General features: G+C 37.5%; 1 protein-coding gene across 3 annotated transcripts in view; it reads left to right on the plus strand.

The window, feature by feature from the left end:
- The window catches only part of TBC1D22A (TBC1 domain family member 22A), a 1,537,055-nt gene that overhangs the window by 934,456 nt on the left and 576,391 nt on the right, over positions 1–26,208 (plus strand). For all 3 annotated transcript variants that reach the window (XM_053716617.1, XM_053716618.1, XM_053716619.1), the window contains exon 10: positions 14,209–14,284. In XM_053716617.1, coding sequence (XP_053572592.1) covers positions 14,209–14,284 — 76 coding nt within the window. The remainder of the gene's footprint in view (positions 1–14,208; positions 14,285–26,208) is intronic.

Consider the following 26,208-nt stretch of genomic DNA (forward strand, 5'->3'; position numbering starts at 1 on the left):
CTGAATGCAGAAGAAGACAGACGCTCGTGACTCAGATGTCTCCAAATGCAAAAAATGGTGGGCGCTCGTGGCTTGAATGCCTTCTAATGCAGAAGAAGGTGTCCGCTCATTGCTCGGATGCCTTTGAATGCAGAAAGCGGTCACTCGTACTCCAGGTGCCTCCAAATGCAGAAGATGGGGGCCGCTCGTGGCTCAGATGCCTTCAAATGCAGAAGGAGGCAGCTGCTTGTGGCTCGGATGCCTCTGAATGCAGAAGAAGGCACCCCCTCGTGGCTCAGATGCCTCTGAATGCAGAAGATGTCGGCCACTTGTAGCTTGGATGTTTCTGAATACAGAATAAGGTGGCCGCTCGTGGCTCGATGCCTTTGAATGCAGAAGAAGGTGGCCGCTTGTGGCTCAGATGCCACTGAATGCAGAAGAAGGCAGACACTTGTGACTCAGATGTCTCCAAATGCAGAAAATGGTGGGCGCTCGTGACTTGAATGCCTCCTAATGCAGAAGAAGGTGCCTGCTCGTTGCTCGGGTGCCTTTGAATGCAGAAGGTGGCCACTCGTACCCTGGATGCCTCCTAATGCAGAAGAAGGTGGCCATTCGTTGCTCAGATGCCTTTGAATGCAGAAGGTGACCACTCGTACCCCGGATGCCCCCGAATGGAGAAGATGGGGGCCACTCGTGGCTCAGATGCCTTCAAATGCAGAAGGAGGTGGCTGCTTGTGGCTCAGATGCCTCTGAATGCAGAAGAAGGCGGCCCCTCGTGGCTCAGATGCCTCAGAATGCAGAAGATGTCGGCCACTCGTAGCTTGGATATTTCTGAATCTAGAAGAAGGTGGCTGCTCGTGGCTCGGATGCCTTTGAATGCAGAAGAAGGCGGACGCTTGTGGCTCGGATGCCTCTGAATGCAGAAGAAGACAGACGCTCGTGACTCAGATGTCTCCAAATGCAGAAAATGGTTGGCACTCGTGGCTTGAATGCCTCATAATGCAGAAGAAGTGGCCACTCGTGGCTCGGATGCCTTTGAATGCAGAAGACGTCCACTCCTTCAACAATATTTTGGGTTTGTTAATACTTTTAGTGAGTCATTTGTGCCCTTTGTCTAAGTATTTTAAGACAGAGAACATTTTTATTGGTAACTCCTAAAGGGGCAGACAAGTCAAAATAAAACCTTCATTATTCAAATAGGACATGCAATATTAAACAACGTCCCAATTTATTTTTAGCATCAAATTTGCTTTGTTCTTTAGGTATTCTTTGTTTAAAGCTAAACCTAGGTACTCTCATATGCTAATTTCTAAGCCATTGAAGGATAACAGTGATCATAACATGGTCACATTTGAAATCACTTTCCATAAGCAGTGTCTTAAAGGTTTAACTAAGACTTTTTATTTTAAGAAAGCAAGATTCCACGATTTAAAGGGACATGAAACCCAATTTTTTTTCTTCCATGATTTAGAAAGAGCATAGAATTATAAACAACTTTCTAATTTACTTCTATTATCTAATTTGTTTGATATTCTTTACTGAAAAGCATATCTAGATATGCTTAGTAGCTGTTGATTGGTAGCTGCACATAGATGCCTCCTGTGATTGGCTCACCATGTGCATTGCTACTTCTTCATTAAAGTATATCTAAAGAATAAAGCAAATTATATAATAGAAGTAAATTGGAATGTTGTTTAAAATTGTATGCTCTACCTTAATCATGAAAGACATTTTTTGGGTAAAGTGTCCCTTAAAGTAAATTGTTGAATTACATGAATTGAGACAAAGTATTCTCTAATAAAAATACAGACGATAAATGGATAACATTTAAAACTTTGTTAAATAAATATGCATATCAACAAATACCATATGGTTATAAAAATAAAAAATCCAAGCCAATTGCTTTTTTTGCATGTAACAAAGCATGCAAAAAAGCAATCAAATTAGCCAAAATTAAAAATGAAAGATTAATTGCAAAGAATTCTAAGTCAAACCCTAAAAGGTTCTTTAAGTACATAAAAAGCAAAAAATCTAAGAAAGAAAATATAGGTACATTAAAATGTGTGGAGGGTAGCATTAATAACAGTGACAGGGAGAAGGCTGAGGTACTAAACCATTTTTTTTTCTTCAATATACACAAGAGAGGAACCAATGGAGGATACTTTGGAACAAACTAGAGCATGCCAGCCCATACCATTTACTGGGTTATGTCTAGATATCAGAAAAAAATGGATAATATTATAGTAAATATAACTCCAGGCCCAGATGGAATACACCCAAGGGTTTACAGGAATTTAGCACTGTTATAAACAAACCTCTACTCTTAATTTTTCAAGACTTGTTATCCTTAGGCATAGTACCCGAAGATTGGCGTAAAGCTGATGTGGTGCCACTCTTCAAAAAGGGAAGCAGGGCTGGTCCAGGAAGCTATAGAACAGTTTGTCTGACATCAATAGTAGGGAATATAATTGAAGGGATTATACTGATGAGTATATGCATGTTAACAAGATTATGAGTTCAACTCAGCATGGTTTTATGAGAAATATATAATTTCAAACAAATATTATTAGATTCTAAGAGGAAGTAAGTAAAAATATAGATAAAGGGGAATTGGTTAATGTGATTTTAGATTTTGCAAAGGCATTTGATACAGTGCCACATGAGAGATTAATGTACAAAATTAAGAGACTGGAAATAGCTGAAAATGTTAGCTCATGGATAAATAACTGGATAAAAGATAGGAAACAACTAGTACTAGTAAATGGATCATACTCAGATTGGACAAAAGTAATCAGTGGATTCCCCCAGTGATCATTGCTGAGCCCTGTTCTTTTAAATATTTTTATTAATGACTTGGAGAAAGGATTAAATAGGAAAATCTCTATTTTTGCAGATGATGCAAAGTTGTGTAAGGTCATTAGATCAGAGCAGGATGAGCTTTCGTTACGGGATCTGCAAAAATTAGAAGTATGCACCTAGATTACGAATTTTGACCGCTATAGGGAAATTAATGAACGCAACAAAAGTGGTGTTATTTAATCCCCTATAGCACAGCCATTACAAGTTTTTATAAACCTGGCTTGTGTGTGTGATATGGTGGTTTTAAGCCCCATACCGCACCAAAAACTATGTGGGGAAAAAACTACCATTTAAATCTAACACCCTGACATAAATCGTACTTCTAAACACCCGTAATCTGCTGCCCACGGCATCGCCGACGCCTGCCTACAGTTATTAACCCCTAATCTGCCGCTACCGATATTGCAGCCACCTAAATAAAGATATTAACCCCTAACCTGCCACTCCCTATATCGCCGCCACTATACCCCTATTCCGCCATTCCCCGACATCACCCCCAGTAAATAAACCTATTAACCCCAAAACTGCCAGCCCCCACATTGCAACAACTTAAATTAAACTATTAACCCCTACACCTACCCCTAAAGCTAACCCTAACACCCCCTAACTTTAACATAATTAAAATAGATCTAAATTAAACTTACAATTATTAACTAAATAATGCCTATTTAAAACTAAATACATACTTACCTAAATTTGTATTTATTTTAAATTGCTAGACTAGTTAGTAAATAGGTATTAACTATTTACAAACTACCTAGTTAAAATAAATACAAAATTACCTGTGAAATAAAACCTAAGCTACCTTACACTAAAACCTAAAATTACAAAAATAAAAAACCTACCATTACAAAAAATATCAAACAAAATTATCCAAAAAAACAAAAATTATTCCTATTCTAATACCCTTTAAAAAAAAAAAAAAAAAAACACACCACAAAATAAAAAAGCCTAATCTAGATTAAACTACCAAAGGCCCTTAAAAGGGCCTTTTGTAGGGTATTGCAATAAGTTAAACAGCTCTTTTGCTACAAAAAAACACCCCTTAACAGTATACAAACCCCCACCCCCCAAACTACCAAGGGCCTTTTGGGGGCCCTTAAAAGGGCCTTTTTGTAGGGCATTGCCCTAAGTTAAACAGCTCTTGCTTCAAATAAAAACATCCCCTAAAAAATAACACAAAATAACAAACAGATTATCACAAATAATAAAAAGTATTCCTATTCTAATACTTATTTAAAACAAAAATACCCAAAATAAAAAACCTAATCTAGAATAAACTACCCATGGCCCTTAAAAGTGCCTTTTGTAGCACATTTCCCTAAAGAAATCAGCTCTGTTTATGAAAAAAAATTACAAACCCCCACTAACATTACAAACCCCCCAAACCCACAAAATAAAAAAACCTAAGATACCCATTGCCCTGAAAAGGTCATTTGGATGGGCATTGCCCTTAAAAGAGCATTTAGCTCTTTTACATGCCCAAACCCTAATCTAAAATAAAAAGCCACCAAGAAAAATACTTAAAAAAAAACTATCACTAACCCCGAAGATCCACTTACAGTTTTTGAAGTCCCGCTTGAACGATCTTCGTCCAGGCAGCAAGAAGTCTTCATCCAGACGGCCTCTTCAATCTTCATCCCCGCGGCGAAGTCCTCATCCAAGCGGTAAGAAGTCTTCATCCAGGCGGCAAAGTCCTCATCCAGGCAGCGAGAAGTCTTCATCCAGGCGGCCTCGTCTGTCTTCTTCCAGGCGGCATCTTCTATCTTGATCCCAGAGTGTCGCGGAGCTGGTCCATCCTGAAGCCACCGGCGCAGAGCATCCTCTTCATAAGGTCGCCACCGTACACTGAATCTTCAATGCAAGATATGCAATCCAAGATGGTGTTTCTTGCATTCCTAATGCATTTCAAAAATTTGAATCAGCCAATAGGAAATAGAGCTGCTAAAATCCTATTGGCTGTTCAAATCAGCCAATAGGATTTAAGCAGCTCTCATTCCTTTGGATCTTCTAGGGGTTAGTGTTAGGTTTTTTTTAAAGGTTTTTTAGATTAGGGTTTGGGCAATTCCTAAACTAGCTTAAATGCCCTTTTCAGGGCAATGGGTAGCTTAGGTTTTTGTTATAATTAGGTTTTTTATTTTGAAGGGTTGGTTGGGTGGTGAGTGTTACTGTTGGGGGGTCTTTGTAGTTTGTTTTTTACAGGTAAAAGAGCTGTTTAACTTAGGGCAATGCCCTACAAAAGGCCCTTTTAAGGGCTATTGGTAGTTTATTGTAGGCTAGGTTTTTTTTTATTTTGGGTGGGCTTTTTTATTTTTATAGGGCTATTAGATTAGGTTTTATTCTTTTTTATTTTTGATAATTTTGTTTGTTATTTTTCCTACTTTGTGTTTGTTATGTTCTGTAATTTAGTCTTTTTATTTTTTGTAATTAGATCATTTGTAAGTTTTAGAGTAGTGTTAGGATTTTTTTAATCCGTAATTTAGTTTAGTTTAATTGGTAGTTAGTTTAATTTTAGTTTAATAATTATATTAGTTTAATTGTTAGTTTAAGTTTAGTTTTTTTTTTTATTTGACAGTTAGGTTTTAATTTAATTTAAGATAGGGAAATTGTAATTTTAATCTAAAATTAGGGTTATGGTTAGGTTTAGGGGTTACTAGTTTAATTTAGTTATTGCAATGTGGGGGGCTTTTGGTTTAGGGGTTAATAGTTTACTTTAGTATATTTAGTTGTGGGGGGCTTGCGGTTTAGGGGTTAATAGGTTTATTATAGTGGCAGTGGTGTAGGGCTTAATAACTTTAGTATAGTGGGCGGACGGCAGATTAGGGGTCGATAATATTTAAAAAGTGTTTGTGATGCGGGAAGGCGGCATTTTAGGGGTTAATAAGTTTACTATAGTGCTGACGATGTCGGGGAGCGGTGGAATAGGGGTTAATAAAAAAATTTAGTGGTGTCGATGTCGGGAGCGGCAGATTAGCGGTTAATTAATTTAATATAGTGTTTGTGATGCGGGAGGGCCTCGGTTTAGGGGTTAATATGTAGTTTATGGGTGTTTAGTGTACTTTATAGCAGTTTAGTTATGAGTTTTATGTAACAGATTTCTAGCGTAAAACTCATAACTACTGCTTTTAGATGGCATTACGGATCTTGTGGTTTTAGGGTGTAGCGCAGGTTTTCTAGCCAGAACGCAAAACTCATAATACCAGCGCTATTGGAATCCCATTAACAAGATTGAGGTACGGATGTTGAGTTACAGGCTAAAAGGCTTGCGGTACAGCTATACAAACAAGACTTGTAATGGCTGCAGTGCTGTTTTAACGCTGAAATTACCATATTTTCAGCTTTAAAAGACAAACGCACAGACTTCTAGTTGATGGGCAGGTAAATGGGAAATTAGATTTAATACGGGGAAATGCAAGGTTCAACATTTTGAAAGTAAAAATAAGCAGGCAACTTATTATTTAAATAGGACAAGACTTAGCCAAACAGAGGAGGAAATGGATTTGGGAATGGTAATAGATAACAAGCTAAACATGGGTAAACAATGCAGGGCAGTGGCTTCTAAGGCTAATAAGATACTAGCATATATTAAAAGAGGCATTAATTCAAGGGAGGAAAGCATAATTCTGTCACTATATAAATCCCTGGTAAGACCTTACCTTAAGTATGGACTGCAGTTCTGGAGACCGATCTCAAAAAAATACATTGCAGACCTAGAAAAAGTTATGAGAAGGGACACAAAGCTAATAATGGGCATGGAAAATTTAAGCTATGAGGAGAGGTTAGCCACACTGGGCCTGTTTTCTCTATAGAAAAGTCACTTTAGAGGTGACATGATTACTTTATTTAAATATAGTCAATGCCCATATACAGAGATGGCAGAAGCTTTGTTTATTCCAAGAAAATTGTTTGTTAAAAGAGGACACAATTTAAGGCTGGAGGAAAGGAGATTTAACCTCCTGCAGTGGAAACATTTTTTCACTGTAAGAGCAAGAAAATTGTGGAACTCATTACCAAAGGATGTAGTGATTGCCAATACCTTAGATACATTTAATAATGGTTTGGATACATTTCTGGCTAGAAACAGAATGCAGGGATATGATTGCTTGTATTAAATGAGTCCGCTTTTAATGGGATTAATTTAAGCTCAACTAGAGAGTATATTAGATTTGTATAGGTTGCACTCAATGGACTTCAACCTCATATTCTATGTTACTATGAAGGCCACCTCTTATATCAGTGCATTTTTCACAGCTACACATCGCTAGTTCATGTGTGCCATATAGATAACACTGTGCTCACTCTCATTAAGTTTTTTATGAGTCAGCACTGATTGGTTAAGATGCAAGGTAATAAAGGGATTATCTATAAAGGGTTTTATTTAACAATAATTTGAATTCTTCTAAGAGGGAACACTTTATCATATTATAGTCATAGGCTTCTCAACTAACATGCAGTATACAGTGACACAGCTCTTTCTTTGATACATTTAAAAAATGTTTAATAAACAATTGTACCTCTTTGTGTTTCAAAGCTTTCTTAATCCATGATTAAATAATTCCTTGTCATTGTCATACAGAAATATATAATCTTTTAATAAAATGTGCATCTAGTGAGATACATTAGCACAATAATTTAAAAAAAAATATTTTGTATATGGGTTGTGTGGTATAACATCTTGCATGGTGTTACAAGTTATTTTAGAATAAGGAGCTATACTGAGATTGTTAAATATTTTCTGAAAACTGGATTTCTACTTTAGCGCCTACTCTAGAAATGTTCCATTTAATTTTTATGAAAATGTTAGGGTATAATGAATAAATATGTATAAATATTATCTACACAAAATGATAGAATATCTGATAATACCACACACTGTGTTCTTTTACAAGACTTAAGCTATTCATGTTTCCAACATGATCTCTCAAGGGAGTCATAACAATAACATTTAGTGGCATTAGGGGTAGAATTTTTGATAGTCTGTTTAAAATGCTAGACGTTTACTGTCAATGTTTCCATATATCAAACCTTTTTATGCTTTGTACTTCAGGATTTATATTTGATTTTTATTTAATAACTCTTAATATCTCTTTTTATGGAGTTTCAAACATATCCATTTTTACTTATTTAAAGAATAATTTCTCTTGATTAAATGCATATTGCTTTTGGACAAATGTGATTTAGGTGACTGGTGTTGAATTTTTTTCAATTATTCTCTTCAATATATACTGTATATTTCTTTCATGTAATTAGCAAGAGTCCATGAGCTAGTGACGTATGGGATATACATTCCTACCAGGAGGGGCAAAGTTTCCCAAACCTCAAAATGCCTATAAATACACCCCTCACCACACCCACAAATCAGTTATTATTTTCTGCGGAATTGGCTGTCTTTATTTTATCCCTCCCTCTCTAGTGACTCTTGCGTGGAAGATCCACATCTTGGGTAGTCATTATCCCATACGTCACTAGCTCATGGACTCTTGCTAATTACATGAAAGAAAACATAATTTATGTAAGAACTTACCTGATAAATTCATTTCTTTCATATTAGTAAGAGTCCATGAGGCCCACCCTTTTTTTGTGGTGGTTATGATTTTTTTGTATAAAGCACAATTATTCCAATTCCTTATTTTTTATGCTTTCGCACTTTTTTCTTATCACCCCACTTCTTGGCTATTCGTTAAACTGATTTGTGGGTGTGGTGAGGGGTGTATTTATAGGCATTTTGAGGTTTGGGAAACTTTGCCCCTCCTGGTGGGAATGTATATCCCATACGTCACCTGCTCATGGACTCTTGCTAATATGAAAGAAATGAATTTATCAGGTAAGTTCTTACATAAATTATATTTTTAATATCTATTTAATAATAAAGATATTTTTTTTTCTATTACAAGCTTATATTGATAGCGCTCGGCTCAACAGTTAGCGTGCCATTTGTAACCTAGCCCTATGTTGGGAAAATGATAAAATTACACGTGAGGCGATATATTCAGTTAGTTTGAGAAAAAAAATAAAATTTGGGAGTAGAGGATGATTGATGTCTTAATGGTCACAAATGTATGGCTTTGGTTGTATTGTTGAGTGTCTTACAGCAGTGTTTCTTAACTCCAGTCCTAAATTACCTAACAGACCAGATTATGTATAACATTATGTAATATGCTAATAATGTAACCTAACTGCACTCCGCTGTTCAAGGCTGGTAGCTTAAAGGGATAGGAAACCCAAAAATTGCATTTTCTGATTCAGACAGAGCATACCATTTTTAAAAAGTTTCAAATTTACTTCTGTTATCAAATTTGTTACCTAGGTAGGCATCTGGAGCACTACATGGCAGAAAATTATGCAGCCATCTTATTATCCACATAGTCTAAGTTGTCATCTGCTGCTTCCTTCAGTCACACAGGAAGCACTTGGTGCTCAAATCACTCAGGAGATGCCCACTCTGTACTAAGCATATTTACGTCCATTGTGCCAAGTTATCAAATTTGTTTAGCTCCTATGATATTATGTGTTGGATAGATACCTAGGTAGGCATCTGGAGCACTACGTGACAGAAAATTGTGCATTCATCTTATTATTATCCACATAGTCTAAGTTGTCATCTGCTGCTTCCTTCAGTCACACAGGAAGCACTTGGTGCTCAAATCACCCAGGAGATGCCCACTCTGTACTAAGCATATCTACGTCCATTGTGCCAAGATATTCTACAGCTATATATTCTAATGCGACTTTTGTCTTCATCACTCATCCTTTGAAAATCCTGCACTATATGTGCTATAATCTCCTCATTGGCATGGTCTTACTGATGGTGTTTTCTGTAGTAGATATATCTCGGAATGTGGCCAGTATTTTTGATGAAGAGATCACTTGACATGGAGGACATTGCATTCCCTTCAAATTGTGTGTGTCTGGCAAATCCTGCATCAGGTACATGTATTGTACTTCTCAGAATGTGGCCAGTATTTTGGATGGAGAGATCACATAACATGGGAACATTGCATTCCCTTCAGATTCCATAACATGAATCTGACAAATCCTGCAGCAACCCTTCATCAGTGTGGTTAGGAGAAGGGTATGGTGCTATCACCTTAAAATGATGCAACTTATCCCATGACATCAGACCAATCTTGAAGATAGGATTTATCAACAAAAGAGGAGGGTGTTGAAGGGGTTGAGGAACCACAACAGGTATGCATGTAAACAGATATATCAAATTAGTAAGGAGTTATATTTTGAAGGCTGCATTGTTTTTCACCACTATGGTGCTTCTTGCACACTTCAGAAATCTAACTTTAAACCATGCTTTACAGTAATTTCTCAAGTCATACTGGAGCTCATTTATATCTCTCTTATTGGCTTCAGTGAAAATAATCAAATACATATCATTGTTGAAACTATTTATCTGTAAGGGGACAAATATTGTAGCACTGGGTACACTAATTCAGAATAAAAAACTAAGCAGAAAACAAAAAAGCATAAAGCAGACTGCACAATGTAAGAGAAAGAGGGCCCTGCATCAAAGTGCTTACAATCTTCAGATACGCAATGCATATTTTAGTGTGGGGGGGGGGGGATACAGTTTTAAATAGTTTCTACATTCAAAATGAACTCCTTTGCTGACTTAAACTACCACTTTGTGAAGAGCTGTAGATTCAGACCAAGGTAGAAGGAAGGAAATAGACAATTTGCAGAGATACATTACAGGAAAAAAATAAATTGGCAAAACTGTCATTTACAAGGAGTAACCAATTTACCACGACTATTAAAAGTGATAATAAATTGTTACTTATTGTTATGCCCAAGATGAACTATACCTCTTATTTACAGTTGTAGGATTGCTGTCAGTTGTCTTTAAGGGTTGGTGAGACAATTCTGCAAAGAAAATATTTATTGGATATATATGAACCCTCTATTGCAGATGATCAAATAAGTGATTTTTTTAATCCCTTTCAGTATTATATCAACATATACCATTATAAGTCTCTGTCTCGAAGGACAATGAACAGTTATTGATATTGCTGAGTTCTGTGCCTATATAATTCATAAATAAGGTAAGCGATTTAGGTAAAATACACATATGCCAGGTGTTCCCCAGGAATAGATTAAGTATAGGTTTATTACGTATTTCATTTTAACCACTGAGACCAGTATGACTCAACATCTGTAAAAAAAAAATCCTTTCCCTATTTAATTTGTATTATTTGTCTTCTAGTGAAAGAGTGTAGTTAACAAGTGTTACCCATTCTGCCTAAGTTTACATGGGATGCAGGTCACCACATTTTTCTGTATTGGGTGGTTAGAAACTATTTGCATAACATCTAGAATTGTTGACCAGAAAGGTTGTATCGACAGTCACATCAGATATGTAAGAAAGTACCTCTCTCCCCACACTCTCTCCTGCATTTATCAGAGGAAGACAGGTGCAAGCAATATGGAGTGAGATACCACCTCGCTCAAGCACTAACTTTTTACTTTTAATATGAGCGCAAAAATGAGAACACTATTGGTTTAACGTGAGCGGTGTTAGCGCTCAATAGTACTAACATTTTTGTACTCTACTTGTTATCTAAGCCTATGGGGCCTATCTATCAAGCTCCGAATGGAGCTTGATGCCCCGTGTTTCTGGCGAGCCTGCAGGCTCGCCAGAAACAGCAGTTATGAAGCAGTGGTCACAAAGACCGCTGCTCCATAACCTGTCCTCCTGCTCTGAGCAGGCAGACAGGAATCGCCGGAAATCAACCCGATCGAGTACAATTGGGTTGATTGACACCCCCCTGCTGGCGGCCCAATGGCCGCGAGTCTGCAAGGGGCGGCATTGCACCAGCAGCTCTTGTGAGCTGCTGGTGCAATGCTGAATACGGCGAGCGTATTGCTCGCCGTATTCAGCGAGGTCTGGCGGACCTGATCCGCACAGTCGGATCAGGTCCGCCAGACCTTGATAAATAGGGGCCTATATGTTTAAACCCCCCACAAAGGGGTTAAACACATAGCGGAAGGCACTCATGTATGCAATGATAACGTGCTATAATGCTTTAGAGAATTGTATTATTACATTATTATACCCCTTTAAAGAAAAGAAAAAACTTACTTTAAATGTATATTTTGTCAGACCCCCCCCCCTTAATTTATTTATTAAATAAATAATATTATTAACCTGTGTGTTTTAGAATCAATGTTAGTTATGTCCTCATTCATGTATATGTACAGGAAAATTGTAGTATTGTTATTTTAAAATTGTTTTTTAAATATGCCTTTTGGTTTCTCATTTATACACATCACACACAGCTTTTTATTATTATTAGTTGTATTTTTTTTTTTTTAATTAACCTTATATTATGATATAAATTATGTTGCATTTTTTTACATTAAAGTTTGCAATGCCATTGAATAGATGTTCCCATTGCTAATATTAAAACTAATTCCTGGTTTCTATACTGGATATGCAATGTTCCATGGACTCAGGAATAAAAAAAAACATTTTTGTCTTAATAGATCAAGAGATAACCAATAAAATAAGAAACAGAAGTTTCATAAACTTAGTCACATTTGTCTCCTAGATTTAACATTCCACAGTTTGCAGTTGAGATACTTTGATCCTTAGCATTACCAACCTCATTTTCTTTTCTCTCTTGTCATGACTATGTTGTGATGTCTTATAAAGTTATCCAGTATTCTTACCCATATTGTCTGGTTGTTTATGATAATGTATTTGCAAATTACAATACTTATAACTAAAATTCCATTTGAATCAGTTGTTCTTTTTTTTTTCACATGCACATAATAATGATCTTTGTTATTCCAATAATTCTGTGTGCAATAAAAACTGGTCATTCAGAAAGAATTGGCAATCTCATTCCAGTTTTGCTCCTGGGAGATGGGAAAATATACAGCTACATCTGTAAAACTGACTTGCAGGCTAACCTTTTCAAATGAAGAACAGAAGTCAATGTTTACTACTCATACTAATTCTTGACCATATAATATACTCACCTCCTTTTTAATAGTGTAATAAAGCAAGTCTGGTTCTTACAATCTTTTTTTGTGTGTGTGGTTTCACAGCCTTTATAATTATTAGATCTTAACATTGATCTGTTTCTTCGTCTTCTGCCTCTGGCATCCAATACACCCATGAGAAGCTTGTAAATGTTCAATATTATCTGTTCATTTAAGTAATTGCTTTCATTTGCTGAAAACCTTCAAATATTTAATGTTCTAATAAGATAGAATGGTCCAAATAGACAATGGTGTTTCCCTATTAGTAAAATATGTTTTCTGGGCAAACTTCTATTTTGTCTTATTTCACAAAATGTTGTATACTTCCCTTGGTAATATAATTTCTTAAAATAAATAGTTAATTTTCAAAAGCATCTGCTAATATCATAAATTTTAGGTGTCTCAGGTTGTACTTCATATGGCCTTTGAATTAGATGAGTCAAACTTATAGTATTATACTTTGCAGAGATTAACTATACTGGAGATTGACAAATATTTTCTGTAAATATTTGAAGCTCTGTGTGCAAACAGACAAAATTAAGAATATTATTTTATGTTGGCACTTCTATAATAAGAGAGAAAACAAATTATTAGTGAGATTCAAAATATATCACAAACAAATGAGTCGCTAGGAAATTTACTTTGGTTGCACCCTCACTTGGGGATATTGTATTGATGTATATTGCTGTGTGCTGTGCAGCAAAGCAAAGTGATGTGAACATCACATATGGTCTTTGTTGCAACTACTCTTTTGTGGAACACAGAAGTAGACTTATACAATTAAATCAATTAAAAGACTAGTGAAAACAGTAGATTTGCATAATCAACAAATGCATGATAAAGAGACAATGCAATAGCAATTTGTCTAAACTTCAAATGAGTTGAAGATTTTTTTCTGACAAATTTCAGTTAATTTTATTCCACTCCTCCTGTATCATGTGACAGCTATCAGCCAATTACATTCTTGCACAGGCTCAGTAGGACCAGTTGACTCAAAAGTGTAAATATAAAAAGACTGTGCACTTTTTGTTATTGGAAGTAAATTGGAAAGTTCTTTAAAATAGCATGCTCTATCTCAATCATGAAACTTTAATTTTGATTTGAGTGTCCCTTTAAGATTGTCTGTTTCAATAAAACATTATTTATGCATACTGAAATTTGAATAGCATATAATTTTCATGTCATGTAAAATATTTGTAAGCTGTAAGACAACAGGTGGTGTGCCTAATGTTACTGCCAGGCCCTAGTAACTTGATAATGATATCACATATATGTGTGTACTGGACATTAGGTTACATCAAACTTATGTAATCTCACAAAAAAAAAAAAAAAATATATGCTTTAATATGGCAACTTAATTTTCCTTTTCTTCCATAGGACAACTACACATTTGCACAGCCAGGAATACAGAGAAAAGTGAAAATGCTGGAGGAACTGGTTAGCCGTATTGACGGTACGTTGGTTTTAGCTGCCTAAGCTGTGACAGTGTTTAGTTATAGCAGGGGAAAGTGTTCTTACTAATATCATTGCAATTTTCTATCATGGCAGTCAAACTCCTTATGTCTCAGATAGGGAGTCATCCTCAATCAGCTGGTCGCACACTGGTTCCTGCAAGTTAGCTACAGTGAATCATTTAAATTAAAAACACTAGAGCCTAAACCATTTCTATTATTTTATTTTATTAAAGATATTTAGTTTTAAATGATTTTTTATTGAGGTTGATCAAATATAAATCACAGCAATGAAAGAATATACGATAATCATAATTAACAAAGAAAACAGCGACATATTGTATATCAATACAAATTAGCAACCTCATTTTTAAATGGATAGAGGTGAGGGGACAAAGGGAAAGGAAGTTTGCATCTTATACAACAGGCATATATTGTATTGTATTCATACATAAAAATGAAATGAAACCTCTGTGTGCATATTATACATATTGATAACGGCAAAAACAAACCTTATTCTCCAGGCCAACATATTTATTTACTCTAGAAATAGGTAACAACTGTATAATTACATTTGGGGTCTTTGCTCCCAAATAAAAACTATATCAAGAATATAGTCTCATTTCCCTATATAGCAATAAAGTTTATTAAAGATATGTAATAAAAATTCAATAGTATTCTCTGTGTTGCTGCGTAATGCACAACAAAAGCATCCAGCATTCGATCCAAATTAAGCTCAATCATTTTTGTAATTTGGGAGACTCTAAATGGTTGTTTAGAACTGTCATTTCACAGTATGTTTTTGTGCTTGTGTGAATCTGTTTGCTGTCACCGACACTTGAATAATTTCACTTCCCATTGCTTTTATTTGTTAACACTAAAGCCATCTGTAATAATAAAGATACTTTGTCATTTGTGCCGACATCATTTTAGGCTGTTTTCATTTTGCATTGAGCCTTCGAGTGATGTTACCTTCTTCTTGACTTAAAATAATCCCTTTTAAAAATTGCTGACTGTCATATTGCATTTGCAGAATTTAATTAAATGAAATTCAACAGATAATGCTTGCCCATTCTTAACATATTCTCTTGGTACTTTGTTAAATTAATGAACAGGGCATTAACAAAGTGATTCCAAGCAGAACTAAGCTCTGTGTGACACTAGCTTGTCAATGATTAAATAAAAACAAAAAATATTTTTTTTTTCTCTGCTTGAAATAACTTAATAGAATCTTATTAAAATGATTAATTTCATATGTTTTTGTTCAGTTTTGAAATGCAAACTTGTCTTATAAAAAAAAACAAAAAAATGTTTTGTTTTTCGATTACTATAACAATTTGAATGTTGATTTGTTACACTGTTACATTAGATGAACTTTAATTCAGAACTGTCATGTACTAAATGTGGATTTACTTCATTCATTTAAGCTTTACTGTGAAGCTACCTTACCATTTTGTACAGAATTTATTTTTGTCAATATAGCCTTTTGAAACTAAAAAGAAAAAAAAAAAAGTGTGCATAGTCAAGAAAACTACATATGGATTGCGATTTGAAACTTAGAAGAAAAAGGTTAAACATTAGTCCACTTAGACTAAAAAAAAAGATGAGGAAATGTTATATTGGTATTGTTCCATTACTATAAATTTACAGTTTGTGATGTTGATGGTTATCTTTGTTGCGTATGTTTTAAATATGTTCCCAGTAATATTTCTTAAATCATCAAAAGATTCATCTCAAAGAGTGGTCTCTTCATATTATTATTTTTGTCTTGGTAATTTACCAAAAATAGGTATTTCTAGAAACAATATTGTTTCTTTTGTCCCTCTAAATATTTAAGAAGATCAAGCAAGACAGACAACCAGCAACTCATCTGGGTGTCTTTGCCTCCTCCTGGTGGTCAGGTGATGTAATTCCCAACAGTAAGGATTGTTGACTCTCTCAAATTAATTCATCAGGTAAGAATAAATTATGTTATCACACTCTCACCTCCGTGCTTCACTGTTTAGACTTTTAATTCACTGTGGTAGTCCTGGCTAGGTTCACACCAAACATGCTGGACCCCATCAGAGCTGAGCATTTTTTTTGGTCTCATCTGACCAAAGAATGTGCTCCCAATATCTATCAGTCTTCTTTTCTTTTCCGGACGGCCACTGAGGCTCTAATTAGTGGTACTATGGCTCGTTCTATAACTCCTGATTACCACTGCAACTGTGTTTCAACTGATTTTGAGTTGTTCACTGATCTTCCTGTATCTTTTTCCATTTTTTGTGAAGTCTCACAATCAACTTTTTCAATTCCTCTGACAATTCTTTTCCACATGGACCCATAATACAGACATGCAGATAGACACAGCTCATAGGTCCAAAACTGAGAAAGTTCTGGCGTTCACAGGTCATTTTATAACCAATGCTTTTGCAATTAAGTTAATTGGAAATCACAGGTGTACTTAGTTTTGTTTTAATCATCACAAGCTTTTTAACTTGTTTGTCAGTGATCGCATATATATTTACTTTTGTTGGGTTGAGTTTCTACTGTGGGGCCTGTTTTTTCAATATAGTTTTTCTAAAGTATTTGTTCATAGGAGGAAATACTTGGTTTACACACACATATATATATATATATATATATATATATATATATATATATATATATATATAAAAATATATATATACACAAACAAAACACGGAAATTGACTGAACCCTAAAACTTGACTGCCAAAATTACATGTGAACTCAGCAGGGTATGTAGATAGATTGTTTGTATATGTCATGCTTGTCCTGCCCCATTACTTGTGGACTTCACTGCTTGGGCATTTTTCCCCCAGAAGTAATGGCTCTGTCGACTTAGAAATAATGCAGTTATTAAGAGGTAATACAATCTTGAATCATTTGGCATTTAACGGGACAGTCTAGGCCAAAATAAACTTTCATGATTCAGATAGAGCATGTAATTTTAAACAATTTTCCAATTTACTTTTATCACCAATTTTGCTTTGTTCTCTTGGTATTCTTAGTTGAAAGCTTAACCTAGGAGGTTCATATGCTAATTTCTTAGACCTTGAAGGCCACCTCTTTTCAGAATGCATTTTAACAGTTTTTCACCACTAGAGGGTGTTAGTTCATGTATTTCATTTAGATAACACTGTGCCCGTGCACGTGAAGTTATCTGGGAGCAGGCACTGAGTGGCTAAACTGCAAGTCTGTCAAAAGAACTGAAATAAGGGGGCAGTTTGCAGAGGCGTAGATACAAGATAATCACAGAGGTTAAAAGTGTATTAATATAACTGTGTTGGTTATGCAAAACTGGGGAATTGGTAATAAAGGGATTATCTATCTTTTAAAACAATAAAACTTCTGGTGTAGACTGTCCCTTTAAGTGATATCGCACAGGGGTTTACTCACTTCTGTGGCATACTGTGTGTGTATGTATGTATGTGTGTGTGTGTGTATATATAAAAACAGACAAAACACAGAAATGGACTGAACCCTAAAACTGTACTGCCACAATTTCGCAGAGTATGTAGATAGATTTTTATTTATGTCATGCTTGTCCTGCCCCTATTACTTGTGGACTTCACTGCTTGGGTGTTTTTTTTTTTTCCCCAGGAGTAATGGCTCGTGGAATCTCGCCACCTTATGAAAGAAAACAAAACTGATGCTTACCTGATAAATTAATTTTTTTATGGGAATGAGAGTCCACGAGACCCACCCAATTTTTTTTTATTTTTTTTATGGCAGCAGTTCTGGTTTACACCTCATTTTCCCTGCTTTGTCCTACGTTTCTACTTCTCCTTGCTTGACTATATATCAGACTGACATACCAGAGATATGGGAGTGATTAAGTGCTCTTGGTGTTTTGGGAATATTTGCCTCCTCCTAGTGGCCAGGAATTGAATCCCAGGTGTAATGGCTCGTGAACTCTGACACCATAAAATAAATTCATTTATCATGTAAGCATATATATATATATATATATATATATTTTTTTTTTTATTTTTTTTTATTTTTAAACTGGATCATTCTGTACAAAGCTATACAAACAAAAAAATAATTGTTGGGTTTACTAATGCTCTTTATTTAGCTTTTTCCTATGGGTTAGATTACAAATGGAGCGGTATTTAGCACTCCCGCTTGAGTGTAAACGTTGCTAAAAGTAAGCTTTTTCCATCTAAAGGGTAGGAGGCAAAGACACCCCAGCCAAAGGTTTAAATACCTCCCCACTTCCCTCATCCCCTAGTCATTCTTTGCCTTTTGTCACAGGAGGACGGCAGAGAAGTGCTGAAGATCGGAGTAGTCTCTTATGGAGGGTAGTACTCTTCGCATTGAGACTGGAGTTTTAAGTAGTCCTGTCAGCCTCTCAGTGAGAGCCTGGGCGAAAGTTAGAGTCCAGAGATGCAGGGAGAGTCTTTCTGTGAATCCATCCTGACTCATATTAACAGCTCCACAAGCAATCAGCGTTGACGAGTTTCGCTGCCTGCTTTTTACACTCAAGTCCATGTCAGGAGCGAGACTACTAACCTGTCACACTTGAAGGGCCGTGTTCCTGTTCCACGGCGTAGATTCTGGTAAGATTGTTTCATTTTTTATTACATAATGATAACACGGAAGACAGGGTCACAGTGTAACGCCTTTTATCTTTAAAGAATCAAGGGTTAATATTCCCGGAAAGGGGATTATTGAATGGGGGGTTATACATGATATTGTTTATTGTGTCATTGCTGTGTTATGTGCAAGATGAGGCTCTGCAATGTGTGGAACATTTAGCTGACTTTCTGGAGTATTGCGCTGGCTTTTTTTTTGGCGCGTTTTCTCCTTAGGCAGGGGCGGTCCTGCCAGGCATTCCATGTGACCGGGTGTGGCTATCTCCCTTCCTCTGTTGATCAGCGGTGCAGGAGATGAAACGGTTTCTGTAGTCCGGGTCATAGAAGGTGGTGAGTGCCCTGACCATTGGAGGTCATAAATGTGCCTATTTATTAAGTAAATCTAGTCCGTAATAACAGCGCAAGCTATGGAGGACTCTGACGTGTTAGAGGGTTCTCCCTCTTTAACAAGGTCTCATCCCTGTGTTTATTGTGAGGAGGTTCTGGTAGAATAGCCTGCTCAACTATGTTCCCCATGCCTTAATAAAGTTACGACATCTAAAAGTAAACGGATGTCTAGTACTACTAAGCCATCCACCTCTGAGGGTTCCCCGTCCCATGAGGTGCGTTCCCTGCATTTATCTCCTTTTGCACATGCAGCACCCCAGGGTCCAACCATTACTCCTGCGGGAGAGATTTGTTGGTCGTCAGATTTTGCGGATCAACTGCAAACGGTGGTATCAAGTTATTGATGCCTTACCACGTTCTGCTAAGCGCAAGCGTAGGGCGTATCGTGGCGGACCGGCCCAGGGGTTGTCTATGCCTATGGAAATATCATAGGTGTTATACAATGACGAGGCCCATTCTGACTCTTCGGAGGAAGCCCCTTCTGGGTCGGTGTCCGTGTCATCTAAACCACCGTCTGCGGAGGAGCCTGACTTTAGGTTTAGGATAGAGAATTTGCTGAAGCAAGTGCTTGCTACTCTGGAGGTTCCGGAACAGAAGCTTCCAGGGGAACCTGAGATTCTTAAGCTTGTTAAGGTATATGAGGACAGGGTGGTGCCTCAGGTCTTTCCGGTTTCTGTTAAGGTGGCTAATATTATTAAGAATGAATGGTAGCAATTAGGTTCTTCCTTTTCCCCTTCTTCTTCCTTTAAGAAACTGTTCCCCATTCCGGACTCTCAGCTTGAGCTGTGGGGTACTGTCCCTAAGGTGAATGGTGCTATCTCTATGCTTGTGAAGTGGACAACTATTCCTCTTGAGGATAGTTCGTCATTTAAAGTGCCCATGGATAAAAAGTTGGAAAACATGTTAAGGAAGATGTTCAACACAAGGGGTTTGTTTTTCAGCCGGCAGCAGGGGTGGGGGGGGGGGGAGACTTCCATCAACGAGATACAGGATAAGATTAAGGCGCTGAAGGTCACCAATTCTTTAATCTGTGATGCCAATATGCAAATTTTCTCCAACATTGGTGTGTCCGGTCCACGGCGTCATCCTTACTTGTGGGAATATTCTCTTCCCCAACAGGAAATGGCAAAGAGCACAGCAAAAGCTGCCCATATAGCCCCTCCTCTGGCTCCGCCCCCCAGTCATTCTCTTTGCCGCTCTGAACAAGTAGCATCTCCACGGAGATGGGGAAGAGTATGTGGTGTTAGTTGTAGTTTTTTATTCTTCTATCAAGAGTTTGTTATTTTAAAATAGTGCCGGTTTGTACTATTTACTCTAAAACAGAAAAGGATGAAGAGTTCTGTTTAAAAGAGGAGTATGATTTTAGCAGCAGTAACTAAAATCAATTGCTGTTCCCACGCAGGACTGTTGAGCCCAGAGAACTTCAGTTGGGGGGAACAGTTTGCAGACTTTTCTGCTCAAGGTATGACTAGTCCATTTTCTAACAAGACTTAGTAATGCTAGAAGACTGTCATTTTCCCTCTTTGGGATCGGTAAGCTATTTTCTTAGACTCATAACAGAATGAAGGCTTATTAATGGGCTATATACTGGTTGACACTATTGTGGGCTAAATCGATTGCTTTATTCGATATTTATATGTGGTTTGAAGTGTTTTTAAAACTTGAGAATAATTTGGTAACGTTTTTAAGCGCCAGGCAGTCGTTTAGACACCTTTCCGAGTCAGGAAGGGCCTTTCACTCTAGTAGGCAGAGCCTCATTTTTGCGCCTTAATTGCGCAGTTTCTTTTGGATGCAGTGCATGCAGCTTCATGTGAGAGAGTCTGGTGGCCATTAAAAACGTTCCTGGAAGGCTTATTTCTCTGGCGAATAACCCCCAAGGACAGGTGAAGCCGCAGCAAACGCTGTGGCTGGGACTGTAGTGGGTTTAAAATTGTTAATTGATAAAACAGCTCCGGTTTCCTCATTTAAGGGGTTACAAACTTGTTGGATAAAGGGTTGTCAGCGAGTTCTCTAAAAGGACAGATTTCTGCTTTATCTGTTTTGTTACACAAACGCCTGGCAGCTGTGCCAGATGTACAAGCTTTTGTACAGGCTTTGGTCAGAATCAAGCCTGTTTACAGACCCATGACTCCTCCTTGGAGTCTAAATTTAGTTCTTTCAGTTCTTCAAGGGGTTCCATTTGAACCTTTACATTCCATAGATATCAAGTTACTATCTTGGAAAGTTCTGTTTTTGGTTGCTATTTCTTCTGCTAGAAGAGTTTCTGAATTATCTGCAGTGTGATCCACCCTATCTGGTGTTCCATTCAGATAAGGTCGTTTTGCGTACCAAACCTGGTTTTCTTCCAAAAGTAGTTTCCAACAAGAATATTAACCAGGAAATAGTTGTTCCTTCTCTGTGTCCGAATCCAGTTTCAAAGAAGGAACGTTTGTTACACAATTTAGATGTGGTCCGTGCTTTAAAGTTCTATTTAGACACAACAAAGGATTTCAGACAAACTTCATCTTTGTTTGTCGTTTACTCTGGTAAGAGGAGAGGACAAAAAGCTACTGCTACCTCTCTTTCTTTCTGGCTGAAAAGCATCATCCGATTGGCTTATGAGACTGCCGGACGGCAGCCTCCTGAACGAATCACAGCTCACTCTACTAGGGCTATGGCTTCGACATGGGCCTTCAAGAACGAGGCTTCTGTTGATCAGATATGTAAGGCAGCGACTTGGTCTTCTCTGCACACTTTTGCCAAATTTTACAAATTCGATACTTATGCTTCTTCGGAGGCTATTTTTGGGAGAAAGGTTTTGCAAGCCGTGGTGCCTTCCGTTTAGGTAACCTGATTTGCTCCCTCCCTTCATCCGTGTCCTAAAGCTTTGGTATTGGTTCCCACAAGTAAGGATGACGCCGTGGACCGGACACACTAATGTTGGAGAAAACAGAATTTATGCTTACCTGATAAATTTCTTTCTCCAACGGTGTGTCCGGTCCTCGGCCCGCCCTGGTTTTTTAATCAGGTTTGAAAAATGTCTTTCTCTATACACTACAGTCACCACGGCACCCTATAGTTTCTCCTTTTTTTCTCCTAACCGTCGGTCGAATGACTGGGGGGCGGAGCCAGAGGAGGGGCTATATGGGCAGCTTTTGCTGTGCTCTTTGCCATTTCCTGTTGGGGAAGAGAATATTCCCACAAGTAAGGATGACGCTGTGGACCGGACACACCGTTGGAGAAAGAAATTTATCAGGTAAGCATAAATTCTGTTATTCACCTGAACGCTAAGGTGTCAGGTTTTTCCCTTTTTAGCTCACAGGGCTCTGTTGCTAAAGTCTTGGTCTGCGAACATGACCTCTAAGTCAAGGCTGTTGTCCCTGCCTTTTCAAGGAAAGATTCTATTCCATCCAGGATTGGATTCGATCATATCCACGGTCAAGGGAGGCAAGGGAACCCTTAGCCGAAAGGGGTCTAGGGTACTATTCAAATCTTTTTGTGTTTCCAAAGAAGGAGGGCACATTTCGCCCAATTCTGGACCTAAAGTGTTTAAACAAGTTTCTGAGTGTTCCATTGTTCAAAATGGAAACAATCAGATCTATTCTGCCCCTAGTTCAAGAGGGACAGTTTATGACAACTATAGACTTGAAGGATGTTTACCTTTATTTGTCAATCCACAGGGACCATTTCAAGTTCCTAAGATTTGTGTTTCTGGACCAACACTTACAGTTACACTTACACTTACAGTTTGTGGCCCTCCCCTTTGGTCTAGCGACAGCCCCAAGAGTCTTCACGAAGGTTCTGGGGGCGTTACTTGCGGAGGCCAGAGTCAGAGGCATTGCTGTAGCGCCCTATCTGGATGACATTCTAGTCCATGCGCCATCGCTCAGTGTCGAAGAGATTTATTTGAGGGCTTTTCTTCTTTTGCTCCAACTTACGGTTGGAAGATCAACTCAGGAAAGAGTCCCCAGGTTCTCAGCTACAGGGTAGAGTTCTTGGGCACGATAATAGACTCTATATCCATGAAAATATTTCTCACAGACCATCAACGTAGGAAGATTGCGTCCTCTTGTCTTGCCCTTCAGTCCTCCTCAAGCCCCTCGGTGGCTCAGTGTATGGAGGTGATCAGACTCATGGTTTCCAGCATAGACGTCATTCCATTCACGAGGTTCCATCTCAGACCTCTTCAATTGTGCATGTTGAGACAGTGGAACAGAGATCATTCAGATCTATCACAGCAGATATACATGGATGCTCTGACTCGGATCTCCCTCTCCTGGTGGATCCGTCCAGAGCAACTGTCAATGGGGAAATCCTTCTTGAGACCGTCCTGGGAGATTGTGACCTCGGACGCTAGTCTGGCAGGATGGGGAGCTGTTTGGGGTGCTTTGGTATTGGTATCCCACAAGTAATGGATGAACCCGTGGACTGGATACACCTTACAAGAGAAAACAAAATTTATGCTTACCTGATAAATTTCTTTCTCTTGTGGTGTATCCAGTCCACGGCCCGCCCTGTCACTTTAAGGCAGGTGTTTTTATTTTTAAAACTACAGTCACCACTGCACCCTATAGTTTCTCCTTTATCTTACTTGTCTTCGGTCGAATGACTGGAGGTGGGGGTTAGGGGAGGAGCTATATAGACAGTTCTGCTGTGGGTGTCTTCCTGCAACTTCCTGTTGGGAAGGAGAATATCCCACAAGTAATGGATGAACCCATGGACTGGATACACCACAAGAGAAAGAAATTTATCAGGTAAGCATAAATTTTGTTTTTTACCACTGTAATTACCTTGTATCTAAGCTTCTGCTGACTGCCTTCTTATCTCAGATCTTTTGAAAGTTTTGCATTTCAGGCAATTAGTGCTGACTCTTAAATAACTTCACGTGCATGAGCACAGTGTTATCTATATGAAACACATAAACTAACGTCTTCTTGCTGTGAAAAATGGCAAATGCTTTCAGGTGAGAGACGGCCTTTGAGGGCTTAAAAATTAGCATATGAGCTTACCTAGGTTTAGCTTTCAACTAAGAATACCAAGAGAACAAAGCAAATAGGATGATAAAAGTAAATTTGAAAGTTGTTTAAAATTACATGCCCTATCTGAAACATGAAAGTTTAATTTGGATTTTACTATCATTTTAAACTTAACATGTTGTAAAAGGTAATAACATGTAAAATAAGATAAATCTAAGACCAGCGCAAAATGCTCAAACAAACAAGAAAAAGGTGGTCTCCTACACCTCAGAAAAAAATTGTCTAGAAGTGAACAAATATTCTAGTATGCGCACAAATATAAAATAGTTGTGCTTAAGTGTGAACAAAGAAAGAGGGAGTGTAAAAGACTTAAAACTGCTATTGCTTTACTTCATAAATGCATAAAATGTATACCATAAAAAATACACATAAAAATAAATATTTCACACACAATACATATGGTTTAAACAGTGAATGTACAATTCATAGAAACAATGATACAACAAAAGTAATTTTATAGTTAAAGTTGATACTGCTAGAGGTAGTATACTTGCTATTGAGTCCCAGCTCAATGGTGCAACGGATCAGCTTCAATACGGAAGCCTATGAATTAAAAAAAATGAACTGACTGAGCAACGGGTTTCAAATCTTTTTCAAGCTCCTGAGAAACATACACACACCCTTTTATAAAATATACATACAAGTCACGACCCAGTAATCATGGTGTTGCGACCCAGTAATGGGTCCCGACCCGTGGTTTGAAGAACCCTGTTTTACTTTAAACAAAAATATGCTAGAGGATAGTGCGAGAAAATGTTCAATTTGTATTTTCTTCTCATCTTCAAGGTAACTATTTGTGCTTAAAGGGCCATGATACCCAAATATCGAAACACTTGGAAGTGTTGCAGCATAACTGTAAAAAGATGACTAGAAAATATCACCTGAACATCTCTATGTAAAAAAGAAAGATATTTTACCTCAAAATGTCCTAAGTATTCACACCCCATTGTAAAGGACTTTAAGCAACAAATCAGTATGTTTGCCCTGGGGCCAGCAAGGGAGTGAGCCTCATGCACACTCATATTATTTCCTTATTCAGTTTAAGGAAGTTTACTATGAAATCTCATGAGAGTTAAGTGAAATCTCATGAGATCACAGTAAAAGAGTTCATGACCTCAGCACTGCTGATGCTGATTGGCTGCAGTTCATTTCTTCATTTTTTTATTGTTTTTTTACCTGCAGCTGAGTATAACTTGTTACACAAAACTCTGGTGAACTGAGGAAATTGTGAGGTAAATATCTTCTTTTTTTACATAGAGATGGTGAGGTGATATTTTCCTGTCAGCTTTTTACAGTTATACTGCATCAGTTTCAAGTGATTTAGCATATGAGTATTAAGTCCCTTTAAGTGCTTACCTTTATTGCTGTCAGCCTTTAGTTTATTCTGACATTTTTACAATGACTTATTACATGCAACTCTATTGGTACTGTTGCTATTTGCATATCCTACATGACAACCATAAGGCAGTATGTCCTCAGCACTTACTCTTTGTTTAGCAGTCTGTTCTTTGATACCATCAGTAATTCTGTTCTTCTGTACTAAACTGTTTTCGGATGTGATATATTGTATTGGTGTCGGTTAAAATCAAAACAAAAGTACTGTTTTTTTGGTGGGTTTTTTTTTTTTGGTGGGTGGGGGGGTTCTGCAGCAGTCTCTTTTATCCTATCCATTGAACAAAACATCTTGAAAAATACATTTTGTTTACATTATTTATTTTTGAAATCTGTAGAAGTCTGAATTACCAATAACTTTGTCAACTCCAATATGTATTTTGACCTTTACACATCCTATAATATAAAAGGCCAGGTATGCTTGTCTGAAGCTGTCATGCGCAGTATAGACTGCACGAGGACAAACCTAACTGGTCTAGACTGCACAAAGGGTGGGCGGAATGGCCGTAGCGAGGGGGGGTCATGACCGGC

This window comes from Bombina bombina, chromosome 6 (assembly GCF_027579735.1).
Source record: "Bombina bombina isolate aBomBom1 chromosome 6, aBomBom1.pri, whole genome shotgun sequence".
NCBI lineage: Eukaryota > Metazoa > Chordata > Amphibia > Anura > Bombinatoridae > Bombina > Bombina bombina.